Source organism: Anoplopoma fimbria, chromosome 18, assembly GCF_027596085.1.
Source record: "Anoplopoma fimbria isolate UVic2021 breed Golden Eagle Sablefish chromosome 18, Afim_UVic_2022, whole genome shotgun sequence".
Lineage (NCBI taxonomy): Eukaryota > Metazoa > Chordata > Actinopteri > Perciformes > Anoplopomatidae > Anoplopoma > Anoplopoma fimbria.
In genome coordinates this window covers 1,699,422-1,719,883 of record NC_072466.1, presented here as the reverse complement: position 1 = coordinate 1,719,883, position 20,462 = coordinate 1,699,422, and the positions used below count along the sequence as shown (strand labels likewise).

General features: G+C 33.1%; 3 protein-coding genes across 4 annotated transcripts in view; all 3 read right to left on the bottom strand.

Annotated features, from left to right (window-relative positions):
* Positions 1-435: 435 nt before the first annotated feature.
* On the bottom strand, positions 436-4,897 carry LOC129107233 (cytochrome c oxidase subunit 7A2, mitochondrial). Its single transcript, XM_054618665.1, has 4 exons — positions 4,795-4,897; positions 3,327-3,416; positions 1,206-1,290; positions 436-701 (listed from the first exon to the last, which is right to left on the bottom strand). Exons 1-4 carry the CDS (start codon positions 4,810-4,812, stop codon positions 646-648), a joined length of 249 nt encoding a protein of 82 aa, XP_054474640.1. The 5' UTR covers positions 4,813-4,897; the 3' UTR covers positions 436-645.
* A 1,596-nt stretch (positions 4,898-6,493) lies between these two features.
* On the bottom strand, positions 6,494-13,031 carry LOC129107013 (cell cycle control protein 50A-like). 2 transcript variants are annotated; one of them, XM_054618341.1, is made up of 8 exons: positions 12,765-13,031; positions 11,461-11,580; positions 11,263-11,370; positions 10,674-10,742; positions 10,240-10,327; positions 10,010-10,156; positions 8,702-8,908; positions 6,494-8,116 (listed from the first exon to the last, which is right to left on the bottom strand). In XM_054618341.1, the coding sequence occupies exons 1-8, from the start codon at positions 12,993-12,995 to the stop codon at positions 7,923-7,925; spliced, it is 1,164 nt and encodes a 387-aa protein (XP_054474316.1). In that variant the 5' UTR covers positions 12,996-13,031; the 3' UTR covers positions 6,494-7,922. The 2 variants fall into 2 exon arrangements, with proteins under 2 accessions (XP_054474316.1, XP_054474317.1); XM_054618342.1 differs by lacking the exon at positions 10,674-10,742.
* Positions 13,032-19,138: 6,107 nt separating this feature from the next.
* LOC129107185 (filamin-A-interacting protein 1) overlaps positions 19,139-20,462 on the bottom strand; it is a 31,088-nt gene continuing 29,764 nt past the window's right edge. Inside the window, exon 6 of the mRNA XM_054618592.1 lies at positions 19,139-19,339. Within this exon, the coding sequence (XP_054474567.1) occupies positions 19,139-19,339 (201 nt within the window). The remainder of the gene's footprint in view (positions 19,340-20,462) is intronic.

Genomic DNA, 20,462 nt, shown 5'->3' with positions numbered 1-20,462 from the left:
TAGAGTCTGATGGTGGCACCTTGATGGTAGCCTGTCATCAGTGTGTGAATGGGTGAATGATATGTAATATACTACTGACTGTAAGTCGCTTTGGAGAAAAGCGTCTGCTAAATGACTGTAATGTAATGTAATTTTCAAAATAACTTTCAGGAACAATGTGTCTGTTCAGTTCATTATTCATCATAGTTCTTTTTTATTTGCTGTACTGTTTTTTAATTCAAGAAATGGTCCTAATAAAGTAGAGTTCTCGATTATTGATCATAATCAGGACATTTGACTTTTAAAAATGTTTTGCGTTGAAATCTGTATTAAATGTATATAGTTATAGTTGTTTGTGTTCAAACCACAGAAAGCATCAATGTAACGGTGAAGTTTCTGTCTTTTATGAAACAAACGATATGTAAGCGTTCAGAGAAAGACAACTACACGTTTCGGTCATGAGAGGTATTTTTTTTATTGATCCTCAGGTCATCAGAGAGATTACAAGAAATAAATATTGATCCCATGAACATGAAACGAATCCCATCATGACAGGAAACACAGAGGCCGGCACAGACGGAGGATATCTTATCTTACTTTTACACCACACAAAGCGACTGGCCGATATTTATGTTACAGTGGAAGTAAACATCTGTGGAGGAGGAGTTAACCTTTCTTCGGGAACGCAGCCGTCACCAGCTCGTACACAACATATCCAGCTCCTGGAGGAACAAACAGTCGGGTTAGAAGCACTTCTACCACTAGAACCAGAAAATGATTTCATCAAATGTGAAGAACAGTTTCCTTAAACTCTTGTTGCCACTGTGAGCATTTATCTTTTTATTTTCTATAAACCCACATAGCACCCAAAGTCCCAGAAAATGAAGCAACGACACCAACTTCTCTCCCTGTGACTCTAAATTCAGAACGAGGTGCAGCTTAGCTTTGCTTTGCTTTACTTAACACACACACACACACACACACACACGCACACGGCCTTGTTAAAAAGCAACTCGTCCCAAAGTGGAGGGATACGCGGGACAGGCGTTACGTTACAGGTCATTAAGTTCCTGTAGAGGAAAAGACCTTCAGCAGAAAGGAAACTAGAACACGGATCAAAGCTCGCCTTCGTTTCCACTTTCTAGCTCAGGAGCTCAACTTTCTAGAGAAACTACAAGTGTACAGTCCTGCAGGAATCCTGGCAGAAGGATGTGTTTGGCTCTCACCCAGGATGGTGAGGGCCATCGTTGTTCTGTACAGCACGGCGTCGGCGGTGCCTCCTTTCAAATGAATCGGCAGCCCGTTATCCTCCTGCAGGTGAGAAACATGCTGAACTTAGAAACAGAAACAAAATGTGCATTTAATGAGTAAAGTTATATCTGCATAAAGACTGAACTTTGTGCTTCATTCTTAAGAGTCTGGGTGAACGTCAGCCGAACAGCAGAGCATGTTTGAGTCACGTTGTGGTTTTCAGGAAGACAAACCCCCGGAATTCATTTTGGGAGCTTTCAGTGATAAAATCCTTTCTCGGCAAAGTTACAGAAAGCATTCTTCCCCTGAAATTTGTTAAAAGCTATAAAATAAGCACTCAAAACGCCGGTTACTTCCCATTGAACAACAAAATACAAATTCTAACTTATTTGTGATAATTTTATTGAACTTATTCAAACTGCTATACAAAAAGAGTGAGTCGTTTATAAAAGAACCCTTTTAAAAACGACTAAAATGCCTTTTTGTAAATGTCTCTTTGGTCAAATGACTATTTTATTTGATGATTTAAAATGAAAAGCAAAACGTCTGTTGTGTTTAGTTGCTTCAGTTCATGCAGACTGGATTCAATCACTGCAGAGGCTCCTACTGACGTTATTAAAATAATATTCCAGTGTTTACAAAGTACAGCAGAGAATAAAAACAGCCAAACTAGTTTGTTTAGTCTACGAGATCTACAGGTTATTTATTTTGAACATAAGCAGCGGAGACGTTTGGCTGCCTGAGCAGTGAAAGCAGCATCACAAACTAAGATCTACTCCCAGACTCACTTAACATCCACTCACACTCTGTGAGGGTGAATGACTACTGAGCAGCTTAGTAATCAATAATCACTGCAGATCAAACACAGAGTAGCATGCTTAGTTAGTCGTCACTTATCTTTGGAGCTAAAATGATTTCAGGGCTTCATGAGAAGAACCACTGCTAGAGAAATGAAACACATGCACCATTCACTGGATGATGGTTTAGATGTCCAACCACTTCCTGTCTGGAGAACTGCACCATGAAGAGCAAACAATGAGCCAACAAGCGTCAGAACGTACAAGAAACTTCTCTTTCTGTCGTGTTTGATATTATGTCGGTAAACTATTTTCAAGGTGACGGTAATTTGCTGAAAGAATTGTCCACTTGAGCTTGTCAAAGGAGAAAGTCATTAGAAGTCTGCTTTTATCCTTTTAAGATTCTTAGTTTGTGGTTTTATTTATTCCCTTTGGCCTTCAAGACAACTGTGAGGTCCCTGACTGGCGTCTCAGCAACATTTCCTATAACACTCATCAAGAACTTTGTGTTTACAGCGTTGCCTACACAAAACCTAAGAGGGAAAACTCTCAATGTGATCTTTTAGCTGTTATCCTGCAGCAGTTTGGGCTTTTGAACATATTTGTGTGATCTCACGGATGTTAACGGAGCAGACGGTGGAATTTTGGATTTAAACATTTGTTTCCATTCTGGAGAAACATACCAACATTCAATAACACAGTTAAAGATGCCACCTGCTCCTGGATATCAGGTTAAAAATAACAGAGTAACGTGGATATAAGGCCAAATTCATTCATTTATTATATTAATGAGGATTTCCTCAGACACTGATATATAGATATATATAATGTTATAAATTTAATTAATCAACTAATTGATTAAATTTTAAAATAATCAACATTCTATGATATTAAACACTGATGATATAAAACAAATATCTCATTTACTAATTGGTAGAGTATATTCAGGAAAATGTGCTTAAAGCATTAAAAGTATTTAAGAAAATGTCACTGACATTACATGATATTAAAATAATAAAATAAATATTTATTTACTAATTATACCATTAGATTATGAATACCAATGTATTTATGTAAAGCAGGATTTTTAATGTTTGTGAAACTGGGACCATAAAGTATGAAACATGACATCATTAAAATGTTTAATTAATCAACTAATTGATTCCTACCTAATATATATATATATAAATATATATATATTATTCATTAATATATATATATATATATATAATATATATATATATATATACATATACACACACACTATAATGTAGTTATTGTGCATTATTGCGGTGTTACCTGGAACAGCTTCTGGTTCTGCGGCACTTTGTTCTCGACCTGCCGGCGGGCGGAGCTGGAGATGGTCCGCCGCGCCACCTGCTGGAGAGCCTGTGAACAACACGGAACCAACGTCACCAGTCACAAGAGGACACGGAACCTAATACACGTAACACGCTCCTCAAAAGTATATACACATTACAGTCATTTAGCATATATAACATTTACATATAAATATAAAATAAATAAATATATAAATGTAATATAATATATAAATGTAATATAATAAATATAATATATATAAATGTAATATAATATATAAATATAATATATTATATAAATAATATATATAATATATAAATATAATATATAAATATAATATAATATATAAATATAATATATAATATAAATAATATAATATATAAATATAATAAAAATATATTAATATAATATAATATATAAATGTAATATAATATATAAATATAATATCCTCTCTCAAAACCCACCTTTTCAGGATAGCATTTTCATTTGTCATGTTTTTTTACTTGCACTTTTAATGGCAACCATTTTTAATATATATAAATGTAATATAAATATATAAATAAATAAAATATATAAATATAATATAATATATAAATAATATAATATATATTAATATAATATAATATATAAATATAATATATAAATGTAATATAATACATAAATATATATATAAATGTAATATAATATATAAATGTAATATAATATATTAATATAATATATATAATTAATATAATATATAAATATATATATAATATAAATATATAAATATAATATATAAATATATATATAAATAATATATATATATATAAATGTAATATAATATAAATATAATATATAAATATATAATGTAATATAATAAATAAATATAATATATAAATATAATATAATATATAATATAATATAAATGTAATATAATATATAATATATAAATATAATATAATATAATACATAAATATAATATAATATAAATGTAGATATATAAATGTAATATAATATGTAGATATATAAATGTAATATAAATGTATATAAATGTAATATAATATAATATAAACATAATATAATATATAAATGTAATATAATATGTAGATAAAATATAAATATAATATAATATATATAAATATAATATAATATATAAATGTAATATAATAAATAATATATAAATATAATATATAAATGTAATATAATATATAATATATAAATATAATATAAATATAATATATAATATACTATATAAATGTAATATAATATGTAGATATATATAAATACAGCCTAGCATGGCGGCTAGGCTAATGCTAACGTTCCCTGCCTCTGACCCCTAGCTCAGGTTGTAGCTTAATGTAGCCGCTCTTTCCTTCACTACGCCGTTTATCACACTGAACACCTTCATTATTAGTTGAATTGTATTTATACTGAACAAACGAAACGTTTAAAAGGAGAATAAACTTACAAATATGTGTCTGTTCATCTTCAGAGACGTCTTCAGCCGCAAGGACACCGGAACACTACTTCCGCTTCCGCTTCCTTCTTCTTCGTCTTCTGCTTCTTCTGCTTCTTCTTCTTCACGTAAATTGACGGCAGACTGTATTTGTGCTGCGCGCTCTGCTGCCACCTGCAGTCTTCAACAAGAACTACACCCTTTATTTAAAACGATAAGCTTTCACTATTCCTTTTCTTCTTTTTTATCTTTACATATTGTTCTTATTCATTTCTATCTTTACATATTTTATTGTTCTTATTCATTTCTATCTTTTACATATTTTATTGTTCTTATTCATTTCTATCTTTTACATATTTTATTGTTCTTATTCATTTCTATATTTTATCTACATATTTTATTGTTCTTATTAATTTCTATCTTTTACATATTTTATTGTTCTTATTCATTTATATCTTGTACATATTTTATTGTTCTTATTCATTTCTATCTTTTACATATTTTATTGTTCTTATTAATTTCTATCTTTTACATATTTTATTGTTCTTATTCATTTCTATCTTTACATATTTTATTGTTCTTATTCATTTATATCTTTTACATATTTTATTGTTCTTATTCATTTCTATCTTTACATATTTTATTGTTCTTATTCATTTCTATCTTTTACATATTTTATTGTTCTTATTCATTTCTATCTTTTACATATTTTATTGTTCTTATTCATTTATATCTTTACATATTTTATTGTTCTTATTCATTTATATCTTTTACATATTTTATTGTTCTTATTTTTACTTTCTTTGTTATAATTCCATTATACATTAATTAATATTAAATATAATATATAAATTAATATAATTCATTATATATTATATTATCTTTTACATATTTTATTGTTCTTTTACTTTCTTTGTTATAATTCCACCTATACTTACTGTATTGTTCTTAGCGTACCTGTTTTTTTATTTGTTCCCATGTTTCTTCACTTTATTGTTAAACACTTTGACCCCGTTTAAAAGGTGCTGTATAATGTATGTTTACATTTAATTATATATTATATAAATATTTAAAATGATATATATCATATATCAATTTGGTTATTACATTTTATCAACATTTCCTAGATATTAATATATAAATGGAAAAGGCAAAATGTATTTAGTGGTGATAAAAAATTTAATTAAAATATTGTAGGGAAAAAATGCTGATACAATAATATATATAATAAACTAATAGGTAATTAAAATGAACTCCACCTTTACCAGATGCAACGTTACAGAGATGAACACATTATTACATCAATAATTACAAAAACATAATATAAACTATTCTGCATTATGAGTACTTTTACTTTTGGTACTTTTAAGTATATATTGATACTGACACACAGAGTATTTCTACACTAATTTTACTTAATTAAAATAAACTTTAATAATAATTCTTCCAGATCTGGTAATAAGATAATACTTTGTCTACTCTCCAAACACTTTATTCAACCTGGTGTTAATTCATTAGCACAACTCTCACCTCCCCAATAAATGACATATGTATTCATATTTTTGTCATGTATTTGTACATATCTTTTGAAGTCCATTTCTTAATTTTTTTATTTAAAGTTTCATCTCTATCCTACCTCCTTATACTGTATCATGTTAAATTCATATCTCATAATAATAATATAATAATATCCATCAAGGAACAATCAAACACGTCAGAGAAACCTGTTTCAATTTAAATGACATTTATTCATTTAAAGCGACAACACATCACAGATATATAAAAAGAAATGTCAAATCTAGTGCTGCACATGATCACAGACAATTTATCTGGATGAAATGTATAAAAAGAAAAACAAACATTTTGACTGTGCACATTTAAACATGCAGCATCTCTTTTATTGATGTATAATCTCAGCTGCTGCTAAATATGTGGAAGAGTCAGTATTTAGTTGAGTTAGATGGAAGTGTTGAGACGCATTAAATCACATGTATTGAGTCATACGGTCATCGTGCAGTTTGTATTATTAGTGCATTAACCGACAATGAATGAAGCCACGACACGTTAACGTGCATTTTTCTGGATTTCACAAGCTCGTAATTTTCAGTTCCTCGACCTTTAAACCCACAAAACCCCTGAGGACTGACGTGCAAATACAACGCAAACATTTATGAAAAATAAATACAAAAAATGGTCACATATTGTTAGTACAGCTCCAAAAGCTACAAACGTTTTCTGTTCCCTCTGACGTGGAATCTTGCTTGAAACTTTTTTTTTTTCTTTCTATTTTTAAAGACTCAGCAAAAGCTTGGTTTTAGTCTGAAAGTGGGCTGAAGTCACAGACGAAACGAGGCACAAAGACGAGCCGCTCGAGCAGCTCAATATTCACATTTACATCTCGGCTACCCAGCATGCAACGCGGGACTCAGAACACTGAAGCTCACCTTCGACTGCACCGCCTTGGAGCTCAGAGATCCTGAACAGTTTTCCTCCCATAAAAAAAGAGCTGTAGCCAGAATTACTCATATATTTATCATATTTTCTATAAGAGTGATGAGCTAACTGCAGATTAAATGCATTCTCTGTAATTCAAGGATGTAATATTAGATACATTTATGCATTTTTCTGTCTGCAAGAGCAGTCAAAAGAGCCAACAACGATAGCAATATTGACACATCTACACAGGTTTAGTAGCATACAGCTGTTAAAGATAATAATAATGTTTTTAATACACTTGTGTTATCAGAGGAATAATCTGATTGTAACTGTAGAATGTAAACTCTTCCTCAGAATGTTCAACATGGCTTCTGCACCCAAGCGAAGCATTGGGATTCCCAGACTTCTCTTATTAAAAACTTACTTACTTTAGCAGGAACTCAGACTTTATTCTTTACTCTAAAGGCAGTTGATCATGTGACACTTTAGTCTGACGGTGTAACCAGGACGGAATATCTGTGAAAAGCTGTAAAATTGTGGCTACTTCTCCGTTTACTTTGGCAAATAATCAGTGGCTTTAAACCCTAAAACTTGTGTTTGTCTGCTGAAGAAGTGAAAGTGGACGTTACATTTTTTTAATCATCTACCAGTCGAGGTTTCTGGACGACGGATGGAGGCTCAGCAGGAGGCGAGCAGCCGGCGTCTCAGTTTGAAATCTCGGCGCCGTTGTTCCGGTTGCCACATTTGTGGTGGATGATGAGCAGCACGACGCCCAGGAAGAAGCAGACGGAGCCCACGGTGATGTAGGCGATGCCCAGGAACGGGTTCTTGCCTCCCATCCAGGAGATGGTGCTCAGGATCATCCGCTTCCGGCCCTCGAAGCTGCGGACGGGATAATCTGGTTTCATCCGGTTAAAGGTTTTGTTCACGGATCAAAGTGACCTCAAGGAAACAAACTTCTTTCACAGTTTTTGCAGTTTGTGCAAAAGGAAGTGTACGTTTCTTTTTTATTTATTTCTGTGTGTTTTTTATGTCACTGCAGGGTCATAAAAACTAAATCATGACTCAGTTGTGTTGCTAATAAACACATTTTTACATATTTCATAGACTATAAAGAAAATACAGTTAGGATCATTAGGATTTTTTCGATACTAGTATGCTTATTAATTCTGCTTATCAGTTTCGGTTCCTTATCAATTATCTTGCCGGATCGTTTTGATTATTTAGTGAGAAGAAAAAACTAATAATTAAGAAAAGAATCGACATTACTTCATTAGTTTTGTATGTTAACATTTAGTCTTCTTTTAGCAGCAACACAAGAAGCTCAAAATCTTTAAAATCTCTTCTCAGCTGATCAGTTCTCTCATCTTTGATTGATCATCCTGTTGTGTGTGTGTGTGTGTGTGTGTGTGTGTGTGTGTGTGTGTGTGTGTGTGTGTGTGTGTGTGTGTGTGTGTGTGTGTGTGTTTCACATGAAGGATACTGTAGACGACCTCCAGGGTGTAGTTTCCTCGCGGCAGAGTGGGGACCATGCTGTTTTTCTTGCTGATGATGCGGTAGAGTTTGCGGAAGGTGGGCAGGGCGGCGGTTCTCATCCACACGATGAAGTCCTCGTTGATGAAGCCGTTGTTGCTCGGGTCCGAGTCCAGCTCGTAGACGGGCCGGCGCCAGTTCACCGGCTTCGTTGTTCCTGAAACAGACGGAAGACAGACGGATGAGACTGAGCCGTCTTGTCTCTGCAAACTGTCTCCTTATTCTTTATTACAGTATAATTTATCCCTTTCATACTGTAATGTAGTTTAGGACAGGACTTTTCCTACGACTCTCTAAAAACCTCTTTAGCTAGGATTGCAACCCGATTCAAAGTCACACATCTACTTTGCTCCTCTAGTTCAGAAAACTTCAGATTCTTACAATTTTTGACATCAATCTTTCTCAAATACTTGTTTTCATATATAAGATACTTTCAGGTGAAGAGAATCTTCCTGAACAGTTCAGGGCCTACTTTAAGGTCTCAAACTCGTCAATCTTCAGATATTCATCCCCCTAAATGACTTGACTAGCAGAGGTCAATTTTCCATTAGATTTAGCGGAACCAAATTATGGAGTGGCTTTTTCCAAATGACAATAAAATGTTCTCTATAAAATGTTTCAAAAGATGTTTAAACGACCATTTAATTGCCGTTTTGTAATTGCTTTCCTCGTGTATTATTGTCCATGTATTCCTTGTTTAATGTTTCTATTACATCCATAGTTATATCTATACTATATATATATACTATATCTCATAGTGACATGTAGTATTAGTTTAATGCAGGTGTATGGGTTCATATAAACCAAACTTATTTCTTTGTTGTTGATAACTATAACACATATCTTGTTAAAATAATTTGTCAGCAATATTACATAGTCATATCTTATGTATATTCATTTAGTTTTCTATTTTGAAATGTTAATATTATAAAGGTGGAGGCTTCAAATAAGCCCAGTGGGGTTTTCTGATTCTTCCTGCACTTTGTTTGTGTCATTTTTTAATTATTCTAAATAAGCTTTACCAAAGAGTGGTTTATGTTTTATTTGTATATTAAAAATGTGTGATAAACCCTCCTTATCAATGAGACACTGATGAGTTTTCTCAGTTTTGTTCACATCCAACCTGAGTCAGCTTTTATTCTGTTCACCAATGTTTTTAAAGATGCTCTCCGAAGAGAATGCATTTTAAACTTCATGTCACAAGTTTTTGTCTTTTTTAAGGTCGGTAGAGAAAATAAAACAAAGCTGCATCTGATACCTTGGAAGACGGCGGTGAGGTTCGGGTTGTTGCCTCCAGGATTCCCGAACTTTACGTGCTTGTCGGTCCACCAGGCGATGCCGGTGTTGTTGAGAGGAATCTGGATCTTTGTGCCGTTGGGGTCGTTGTAAAACAGCTCCAACGTGTCTGCAGCCAAAAGGAACGGATGTCTGATCAGAAATCATATTAACGAGTCGTGTTCTGGTCGGCGGAGCAGGACGCCGGCTCACCGTTGAACATGCTGTTGGCGATGGCTCCACACGGCGCTATCGGCTTGTTCTCATGTCTAGCGTACGGCTCACACTCCTTACTGGGTTCCTGGGAAGGAAGAGGACGAGAAGGAGAAGGAAGATAAGCGGCACCACATAATACTGGTAGCATTGAAGGTTGCAACAGGAACCACTGAGCTGGAGGAAAAGAGTCCCAAATGAGCAGCTTCGTGTCTGCTTGTTTCACTTATTTGTACGGTCACGCTACAAACTTGGGAATAAACTGATGTACGTGGATAACCAACACATTTAAAGGATACCAGACTAACTGACGCGTTAGCAACAGATGTTCTTTGTGAACTGCAGTTTACGTAACAAACTGCCTCAGGACTGAAGGTTTCTGACCATAGACTGTAAAAGAGAAGTGGACGTAGTGATGGTGACGTCACCCGTACTGTGTCGTTTTGATGACTTGAGTTCGCCGTCGTCATCTCGGATACAGTCGTCTCCGTGCTGTTGTTTTTCTGCAATCAGTGAACAGGAAGTGACCATATTTGGACTGAGGACGAGTGACGTAGAGACGCTGTATACGTCTCTGGTGTCGACCTGTCAATCACTGTAAGCCCCGCCCTAAAGCATCCCCTGCTTTATGGTCTGTTTGACTCTAAATGGAGCATCATTTACTAAATGAACATCATGCTGTATTGAAGAAGACTTGAAACTAGAGATTGAGACCATAAACTCATGTTTACAATGTTTACTGAGGGAATAAATCAAGAGAGAAGTAGAGTCATTTTCTCATAGACTTCTATACAACCAGAGGAGTCGCCCCCTGGTGGACAGGAGAGAGAATGCAGCTTTAACACAGGAAGCACTGTCTTCACTCGGCAGAACTGGATATTGCCGTCTGCTTCTGACGTTTCATATCTGGTGTTTTAATGCAGGTTTGCCCGGTGCAGCTTTAACAGCGTGATAATAGTTTTGAACAGCAGCCTGTGACATCAGACAAGAGTAATCAAAGACGTCTTGTGGAATCAGTCATACCATGAGGGATTTCATGTTTCCATTCAGCTGGCTGTCATCTCTTGACTTCACGTAGCGACGGTGATTCTGGTAGAAGTTTGAGAGGCCGTAATACACGTAGACGTTGCTCTGTTGGTTTAAAACAAAGTATAAAAGACAATTCGTTAGATCTGGCTGTGTGAATATTTATTATGGAAGTATGTAACAGTATTCTCTCACCTCATAAGGCTGCTCCAGGTAGAACGGTATTGTGCAGGTACAAGGCCTCGTGCTGTTCCAGCTGAAGTTCTGGGAGCAGTTGAAGCAGGGACTGGACATGTCAGCTCCAGTGTAATCAATCTGTAACATAAATATACCGCTCATTATAAAACAGTAGCTGCAATGTGCTTTCCACACGTTTATTTATGTAATTTAATAGTCAAACTGTAACAAGGTTGCAGCCATGACTAGCTGTCTGATACGATTAAAGATTAAACCATCATGTGCTTGTGTAGTAATGACAATTCATCTATATCATGGAATTAAAATAACAAAGAATAGCAAAGGAATCTGTCCTGTGAAAACGCAAAACCCCATTTAAAACATCGTCCATTTAAGTGTTTCCATTGAACTGAAGAAACAATGTTTTATGAGTTAGATGTTAATTTAATTATTTAAAAGAAGGTTGATCTTTGGTCACTTATATGCCGAATTTACCTGTTAAGTATAATGTTTCAGAAAAAGTCATTGTTGCATTAAAATTGGGGTGGAAATTTGCATAAATGCAAGATAAAGTTAAAGTGCACAATTGTTGCATGGAGTTTGGAATGAATGGTTGAATTAATAGAATAAATAGTGTTAACAATGCAGAATATATTAAATAATGTTTCATAATGTGTTCCTATTATATTGAAAACACAAAACTCCATTTAAAAAATAGTCAATTTAAGTGTTTTATGAGTTAAGATGTTTATTTAATTATTGAAATGACAGCTAAACTTTGGTCACTTATATGCCGAATTAACCTGTTAAGTATAATGTTTCAGAATATGTTCATATTATGTTGCAGGTAAAGTGCAAATTTGCATATATGCAAAATAAAGTTAAAGTGCTGCATGGAGTTAATGTTTTATCAATTTAAGTGTTTTATGAGTTAGATGTTAATTTAATTGTATGAAAAAGAAGGTTGATATTTGGTCACTTATATGCCGAATTAACCTGTTAAGTATAATGTTTCAGAAAATGTCATTGTTGCATTAAAATTGTGGTGTTTTTGAGTTAAATTAAAGATAAAGTTAAAGTGCACAATTGTTGCATGGAGTTTGGAATGGGTGTTTGAGTTAAGATGTTAATTTAATTATTGAAATGACAGCTAAACTTTGGTCACTTATATGCCGAATTAACCTGTTAAGTATAATGTTTCAGAATATGTTCATATTATATTGCAGTATTAGTGTAAACCTGCATAAACGTGAGATGAAGTTAACCCCCCAGCTGTCCACATGGAGTCTGGTCAGCCTGCTTCTACTTCCGCGTCACGTTACCTGGAACTCTTTGATGTTGTTTGACGTCACGAACAGGCCGATGCCGACGGGGATGAAGAGGAGGCCGATGATGAAGAAGGCCGGCAGCACGGTGCCGGCCGTGAGGATGGGCTGCCAGGCGGGGAGCCTCTGCTGCTTGAAGGCGGTGTTCTCCGGCTTCTTGCTGCGCGGCGGCCCGGTGACGGTGATGTGTCCGCCGTCCTCGTCTCTGGCGTTGTAGCTGGACGCCATCTTTGTTCCGGGAAAGTTTTACTGAAAGAAAAAACAAACGAGGGGGGCGTGAACGCAACACGCGGTGACGTCACTGGGTCGGTTTACTAAAAGGGTGGGCGGAGTTGATGATGCGTTCAGGGGCTGGAGGGAATATCGGAGATTTAATTAATCACGACAATAATACAACAAAGAATACTTTATCGTGAATATAGGTGATATATATATATATATATATATATATATATATATATATATATATATAAAAATATATATAGTATATCATATAGGTATATATATATATTTATATACTAATATATAGTATATCATATAGGTGATATATATATATATATATATATATATATATATATATATATATAAATATATAGTACATCATATAGGTGATATATAGTATATATATATATATATATTTATATATATATATATATAGAAATATATATATATCATATAGGTGATATATATATATATATATATATATATATAAATATATAGTATATCATATAGGTGATATATATATATTTCTTTATATATATAAAAATATATATATATGATATATATATATATATTTATATATATATAAAAGTATATCATATAGGTGATATATATATATTTCTTTATATATAAAGAAATATATAGTATATCATATAGGTGATATATATATATAAAATATATATAGTATATCATATAGGTGTATATATATTTAAAAAATATATATATAGTATATATATATATTTTTTATATATATATAAAAAAATATATATATATATATGTGATATATATATTTATTATATATATATATAAAATATATATATAGTATATATATATTTTAGTATATATATATGATATATATATATATTTTATATATATATATATATAAATATATATATCATATAGGTGATATACATATCATTTTTTTTTATATATATATATATATAAAAATATATATATATAGTATATCATATACCAGGAAGTTTACAAAAAATGAGGGAGTGAACGCAACACGCGGTGACGTCACTGAGTCAGTTTACAAGGGTGGGCGGGTTGATGATGCGTCCAGGTGCTGTCGGGAATATCGGAAATTTAATTAATCACAACAATAATACAACAAAAAAATATGTATTTTGATACTAAGAGGACGCTTTATCGTGAATATAGGTATATATATATATTTTTTTATATATTATATATATATATATATAAAAAATATATATAGTATATCATATAGGTGATATATATATTTTTATATTTATATATATATATATATAAAAAAATATATATATATCATATAGGTGATATATATATATATGAAAAAATATATATAGTATATCATATAGGTGTATATATATATTTTTTATATATATATATAAAAAAAATATATATATATATCATATAGGTGATATATATAATTTTATATATATATATAAAATATATATAGTACATCATATAGGTGATATATTTTTTTTATATATATATAAATATATATATATATATCATATAGGTGATATACATATCTTTTTTAATATATATATGTATAAAAAAATATATATATATAGTATATCATATAGGTGGTATATATATTTTTTTTTTATATATATATAAAAAAATATATATATACCATATAGGTGATATATATATATTTTTTATATATATATATAAATATATATATAGTATATCATATAGGTGATATATTTTTTTTACATATGTATAAATATATATATAAAAAATATATATATCATATTCACAAGAACGTGAGGAAAAATATGTGTGATAACAAATGTTAACACAAATAAAAATATATAAACATGTAGCTCTTTAAATGGAGTATTGAACACATATATATATATATATATATTTATATTTAAAAAAGATATATATATATAAAATAAAATATATAAAAATATATATATTTATTTTTATATATATTTTTTTAAATACATATTAATATTTATAAATATATATTTATAAAAAAAAATATATAATAAAACAAATATATATATTTATTAAAAAAAATATATATAATATATATTTATGTGTTCAATACTCCATTTAAAGAGCTAAATCTTAATATGTTTTTATTTGTGTTAAACTCCTTCATCAATTGTCTGATGCACTGATGTACAGGCAAAATAGACTGGAAGACTGGAATGATACATAACAAATATTTTGCATTTATTTCTTATTTTGGGATTTAGTGTTTCGGCTATGTGAAACACATTAACATTATCATCACTGTGAATCCTGAAGGTGAAGAGTTCGCTTAGTGTCTCGTTTACTGTCTGTGAGCAGGATGGAACAATGATATCACAAAAAGTACTTTTAAATACTTCAGTGTTGATAGAAGTTTATTTTTAATCATACATGTCCAATGTTGGACAGTTCAAAGAACATACGGTGAACTTTTCATGTTTGTGTCAGAAAACATAACGTGTTTTTCAAAGAAATGGGAGAAAAGTGTTTGTTTTTATTGTGTTTTTCTAAAGAAAACAAAACTGACATTTTCAAATTCCCAAGCACCTTATGTGTATGTTTTTATCAACACAAATATTGCATTCTTACGTTTATTATACCATCAAATACACTTTAAACCAACATGCCATTGGATTTCCTTTGCTACTTTCCATACACTTTCAAAAGCAATTTTTAAATCCAGCGTAAATCCACATTTCCACTTTCTTTCCGGGACCAAACGATCAAATTCAAACAACCCACAGGCTTTAAATGCAACATTTACATACCTATAAAACAAAAATATACTCCAAGATATCCTCACTGTCTGGTAAAAGGAAGCCCATTAATATTATATCTATCTTTGGGACAGAGGAAATATATAAAATTGTATTTATTTACTATAGCCAATTTTGAAAATACATAGACTGTAGTATTGTGGCAATAATGAAACAAGTAATGAGATGATACACTGGCTCAAAAGTCTGTTAATTGAAACAGTACAACATATTCATAAAATCCCCATCAACTGTAATAGAGCATCTCACCAGACTCCATTCAGAAATCATCCATTTTAGTGTTTCCTCACATTGGACTGAAAAGCACTTAGTAAACAATATTATCAATTTTGTGCCAAATTTATGTGTGAAACCTAATAAGAAATCTTCAAATTGAACTTTCTTATAATCGCACAGTTTTCTTGTCATTATGATTCGTTTTGGGGCATTTTTCCCAAGTGGTGTTTTTGGTGTGAATGTTTGTCTTATGAAGGAGGCCTATTGGTTCATCTTAAACATATAATGAGACAGACTCCTTCAGGTTTCCTCTCTTCTTCTTCTTCTTCTTCTTCTTCTTCTTCTTCTTCTTCTTCTTCTTCTTCTCAGAGATCTCAGCTCAGCGGCGGCTGTTCGCTGAGGCGGCGTCCATTAGCGGACCTGTGGTAGAAAATGACAACAGATATGTTTCGTCGAAGGCCTCAATATAGTCTGATCTTGGCTCAGCAGTCCCTTTCATATTTTAAATCTTAGCTAACACCTTTAGCTTTAGCTTCTGACTGCTGCCCAAACATTATTTTAGCACTTAAAGTGAGAGTTTTTTTATTTCAACTAAAAGATGCAGATTTAAAGAAAGTCATCTTTCAGTTTTTCTCTGCCAACGATCACTTTTCATTTATACACAGTCATTTGATTTATCTTTTATATAAAGATATTGATTAGTGGAGCTTTGACACAAGCAAAGTAATAAACATCAGCAGCCAAAAGCTTATCCTACAAAAAAAAGGTAATAATGAGAATATTTGACACTTCATCATAGACATAAAAAGTCATTTACAGACGACATCTCACTGTTTTCTGAGGTTTTATGGACTAAACATTCATTATGTCATATTATATCCTGCTCGGTCTCTGAAGTTGTTCCAAGATCATTTGATCCTCCTGAATTTTTCTGCATCATCTGAAACAAAAACTCTCTGAATCAGGGTTTTTTCCAGATGCTTCCTCCACCACCTTTACCACCATCACTCTTCATGGTTTAATATCCCTCTCTCACTCCCTTGTTTCCTCACATCAGCAGTATTACCCTCTCTCTTTCCCTCCTGGCTGTTTGGTTTTTAGAAGCTCATTAAGCCTCCATGTAGAAAACATGATAACTTGGGGAATAACAGTGGTTTATTGATCTGATTGCAGTGAGACGACCATTAGTGTGAGTCTGCGGATGTGGCAATAATTTGATTTATACGTTTAGAGATGAGAGGTTTTTCGAAATACAAGCAGTTTCTTCCTCATTTGGAGAAAATCTTTAGTCATTTTGTGTTTATGTTGTTGTCCATTAGAGGGCGCTGTGACTCTCCTCTGTGATGCTGAAAGCTCAAATACCGTTGAAGTGCATTGCAACTACATAAATGTTCACATTCTAATGCAACAGGAACATATCTGAAGCGTTCATAAGCATCTTTAACACCTATTTTGCAGAAACTAAAACTATTTAAACCTGGAAATAAGACCATCTTCATACTTGAAACCCTCACTATAATAAAATATTATCGCACCAAAAAGTCAAATTAAATTATTGCATATTGCCTGGAAAATAATGCAGAACCAACTCTTTTGTCCGATTGTATTCATGTTCAATTCACCAAAATTACCAAAATGCTAAATTTCTCACTTATTCTCTGGATATTTGAAGTTCGTTTGGAACCTTTGAATGTATAAATTTGTTAAAATATATTAAACTTTTGTTACTTTCTACGTTTCTGTTGTTTCTGTTTATCCAGTGTTTGTTTTTGGGGAGTTTTGCCTTCGTTGGACAGCTTACATGCAGTGCTGACTATAACATATGTAGAGAGGAGTGAGCTGAAATAAGGAACGTTGCTGTTATAACATAACGTAATTTAATTATCTGTGGGTGGATTTAATTTAGTTTTTGGTGCTCACAGCATTAAATATTACATAAGAAAACAGCAACATCTCTTCCAAGAAAAATGTCTCTGTCGCTCTGAATCAGGAGCTTTTGAAGACTCTGAGGGCCACGGAGTCTCCAAGCTCCAACATGATCAACGGTGTTCAGCCTGTATTTGTACATTTTGGCAAATTGGCACCATTAAGATATGCCGAATTAACTATTATCAGCTAATGTTTGCAGGGCACTCATTGATGTACAGACAACTATCACTGGATTATTTTAAGACTGAAGGAAAATCGCGATTATTCTCAAGCAAGTTCAGCAGATTGTGACAAGCGTCTTTTTTCTTATGATTTCAACTCCGATTTATAGACATTTATTCGAGATGAACGTCGAAGATAATGACGTCCTCGGGAAGCTTAAGTCCCCCTTTATCTAAAAATATGTTTATTTTGTAAGTGAATTGAGATTTTACTGAGTTATGACTTCAAGAAGGAGTGACAGTTTAGATGCAAATAGTTTTCTTTGGGGAGGAGGGATAATTACGTTTAAAATGGCCTTGAGTGAAGAACTTGAATACTTGGTTATTACCTAAAGTCTATCCAGTCAACATTACTCATGAGTTATGTACAAACTCCATGCTATGTAGCCTTCTATCATTTTCTCACAAAATATAGGAACATCAGATAAAACATAAGCTGTAATATTAGTTTAATGGCTGTTTAAATGTGCTTTGTTTAGCAGCATGTGTTAATATTATGGAGGTTTCATGGCTGATTCTTCTGCTGTTTAAGTCACACAAAGCTCACACACACACAAATGAATGAAGCAATGCCAGATTTACAGATAAATAGCTTTTTTTTTATTTAAGTGCCTGTCAAAAAATGATGACAATTCAGACTCTCACAAATAAATCACAGTGACTGGAAACCTCCAGAAAGCTGCGGTGAAATAAAAACACATGCTGGGAGAAAAAATGTAAATGATGAGAATTAAGTTTAGAACGATTACCAAGATGAAGTTAATCAAAAGGCACTCAAATGCAAAAGAGACATGCACAGAGATGCTTCATTTGGTAATTAAATATAACAGGAAACATTATAAAACGACATATAATCTTTCCTGAAAACATGTTTAGTTGCAAACTGAAGGTGCGACTTAAATAAAACTTGTGTTTGGAAATCATCACACACAGTCCCATATGTGTTTGTACACTGATGACTCATATTTGGCGTCAAACTCAATCATTAAGCATTTCACATCGAGCCGTTGCCATGGCAGCAGGCTCCCCCCCCTCAGCTCTTGCCTCCCGCCGTGGAGGCCGAGCCGCACGCCGTCGACCTCCTCAGCTCGATTCTCATCGACTGGCTCTCGGCCCGCGACTCTAACCTCGTCACCGTCGACACGCCCAGAAACGCCTTGCTGCTCGGCTTCATACCTTTTGAGACCGGGATCCGTGTGGCGGCGCTACGAGCGGACTGCACATCCGAACCGGGCTGGAAAGAACAAAACAACAAGGCGACAAGAGAAGAGAATTTGATTGGTAGAAACACAAGAAAACATACAAATGATCAGCTGTTAAATGTTCTTATTTGACTGTGTTTGAGCAAGGAGAGCAGAAAAAGAAAATGTGAGCTCCCCAGTAAGCATGGTTTTGTTTTTTTGTTCCAGGGTCACTGTATAAATATCTCAGACTAAATCCACAAGAACATCGCTATTTCCTAAAACGTAGACGAAGGCCAGATCTGGGTCTGTCCACGGTGGACTGGTCTCTGCTGGATCTGGGTGGACTGTCCTGGATCTGGGTCTGTCCACGGTGGACTGGTCTCTGCTGGATCTGGGTCTGTCCACGGTGGACTGGTCTCTGCTGGAGTCTGGTCTGAAGGAGTTTCTGGTGAACCTGCATGATCTCATCTGGTTTCTCCAGAACCCGACCCGGTGGCTCCGATGACGAGCTTTAAGAATAACTTTATAGAAACAGACGATCTCTCTGATGGTCTGTTTACTGATGGAGGTCTATAGAGGATCAGGACTACACTGAGACTGATTCAGGACCAGTTAAAAGTTCCTCACTGTGGCTTTAAAATAAATACAAAACACGTAATACGTCACTAACTTTACTTCACCTTAACAACCCTTAAAGACACGGACACCGGTTCTTTGGTTCAAAGTCCAGTGTTTGTTTGTTTGTTTGTTTGTTTGTTTGTTTGTTTGTTTGTTTGTTTGTGATTTCAAAACACTACAAGCCAAAACCACTTAATGTGCTGTTAAGAGGTTGTGTTTAATTCAGACCAAGCCTTTCATTTGGTCACAAATCATCAAATCAATGCTTACTGGGTCCGTGGAAAAAGTGAAAAATACTGATTTGTCACTTCTTGCCTGTGTTTGGTTAAAATAAGTGAGTTTGTCAGATGGTAAATTTATCCATACAAGACCCTTAGAAAGTGCCTTTCTATCTCTTTCTCTCTGGGATGTGTTTTTAGATCATTCCATTGTTAGTTCATACCAGTGAGATGTTTATGAATTCACCGTTTTATACCTGGAGAGAGCGTTATCTACGAAGCTCACGCCACCTGATTTCATTTTGAAACATTTCAGAAGCAGCTGCAACGTAAAAGA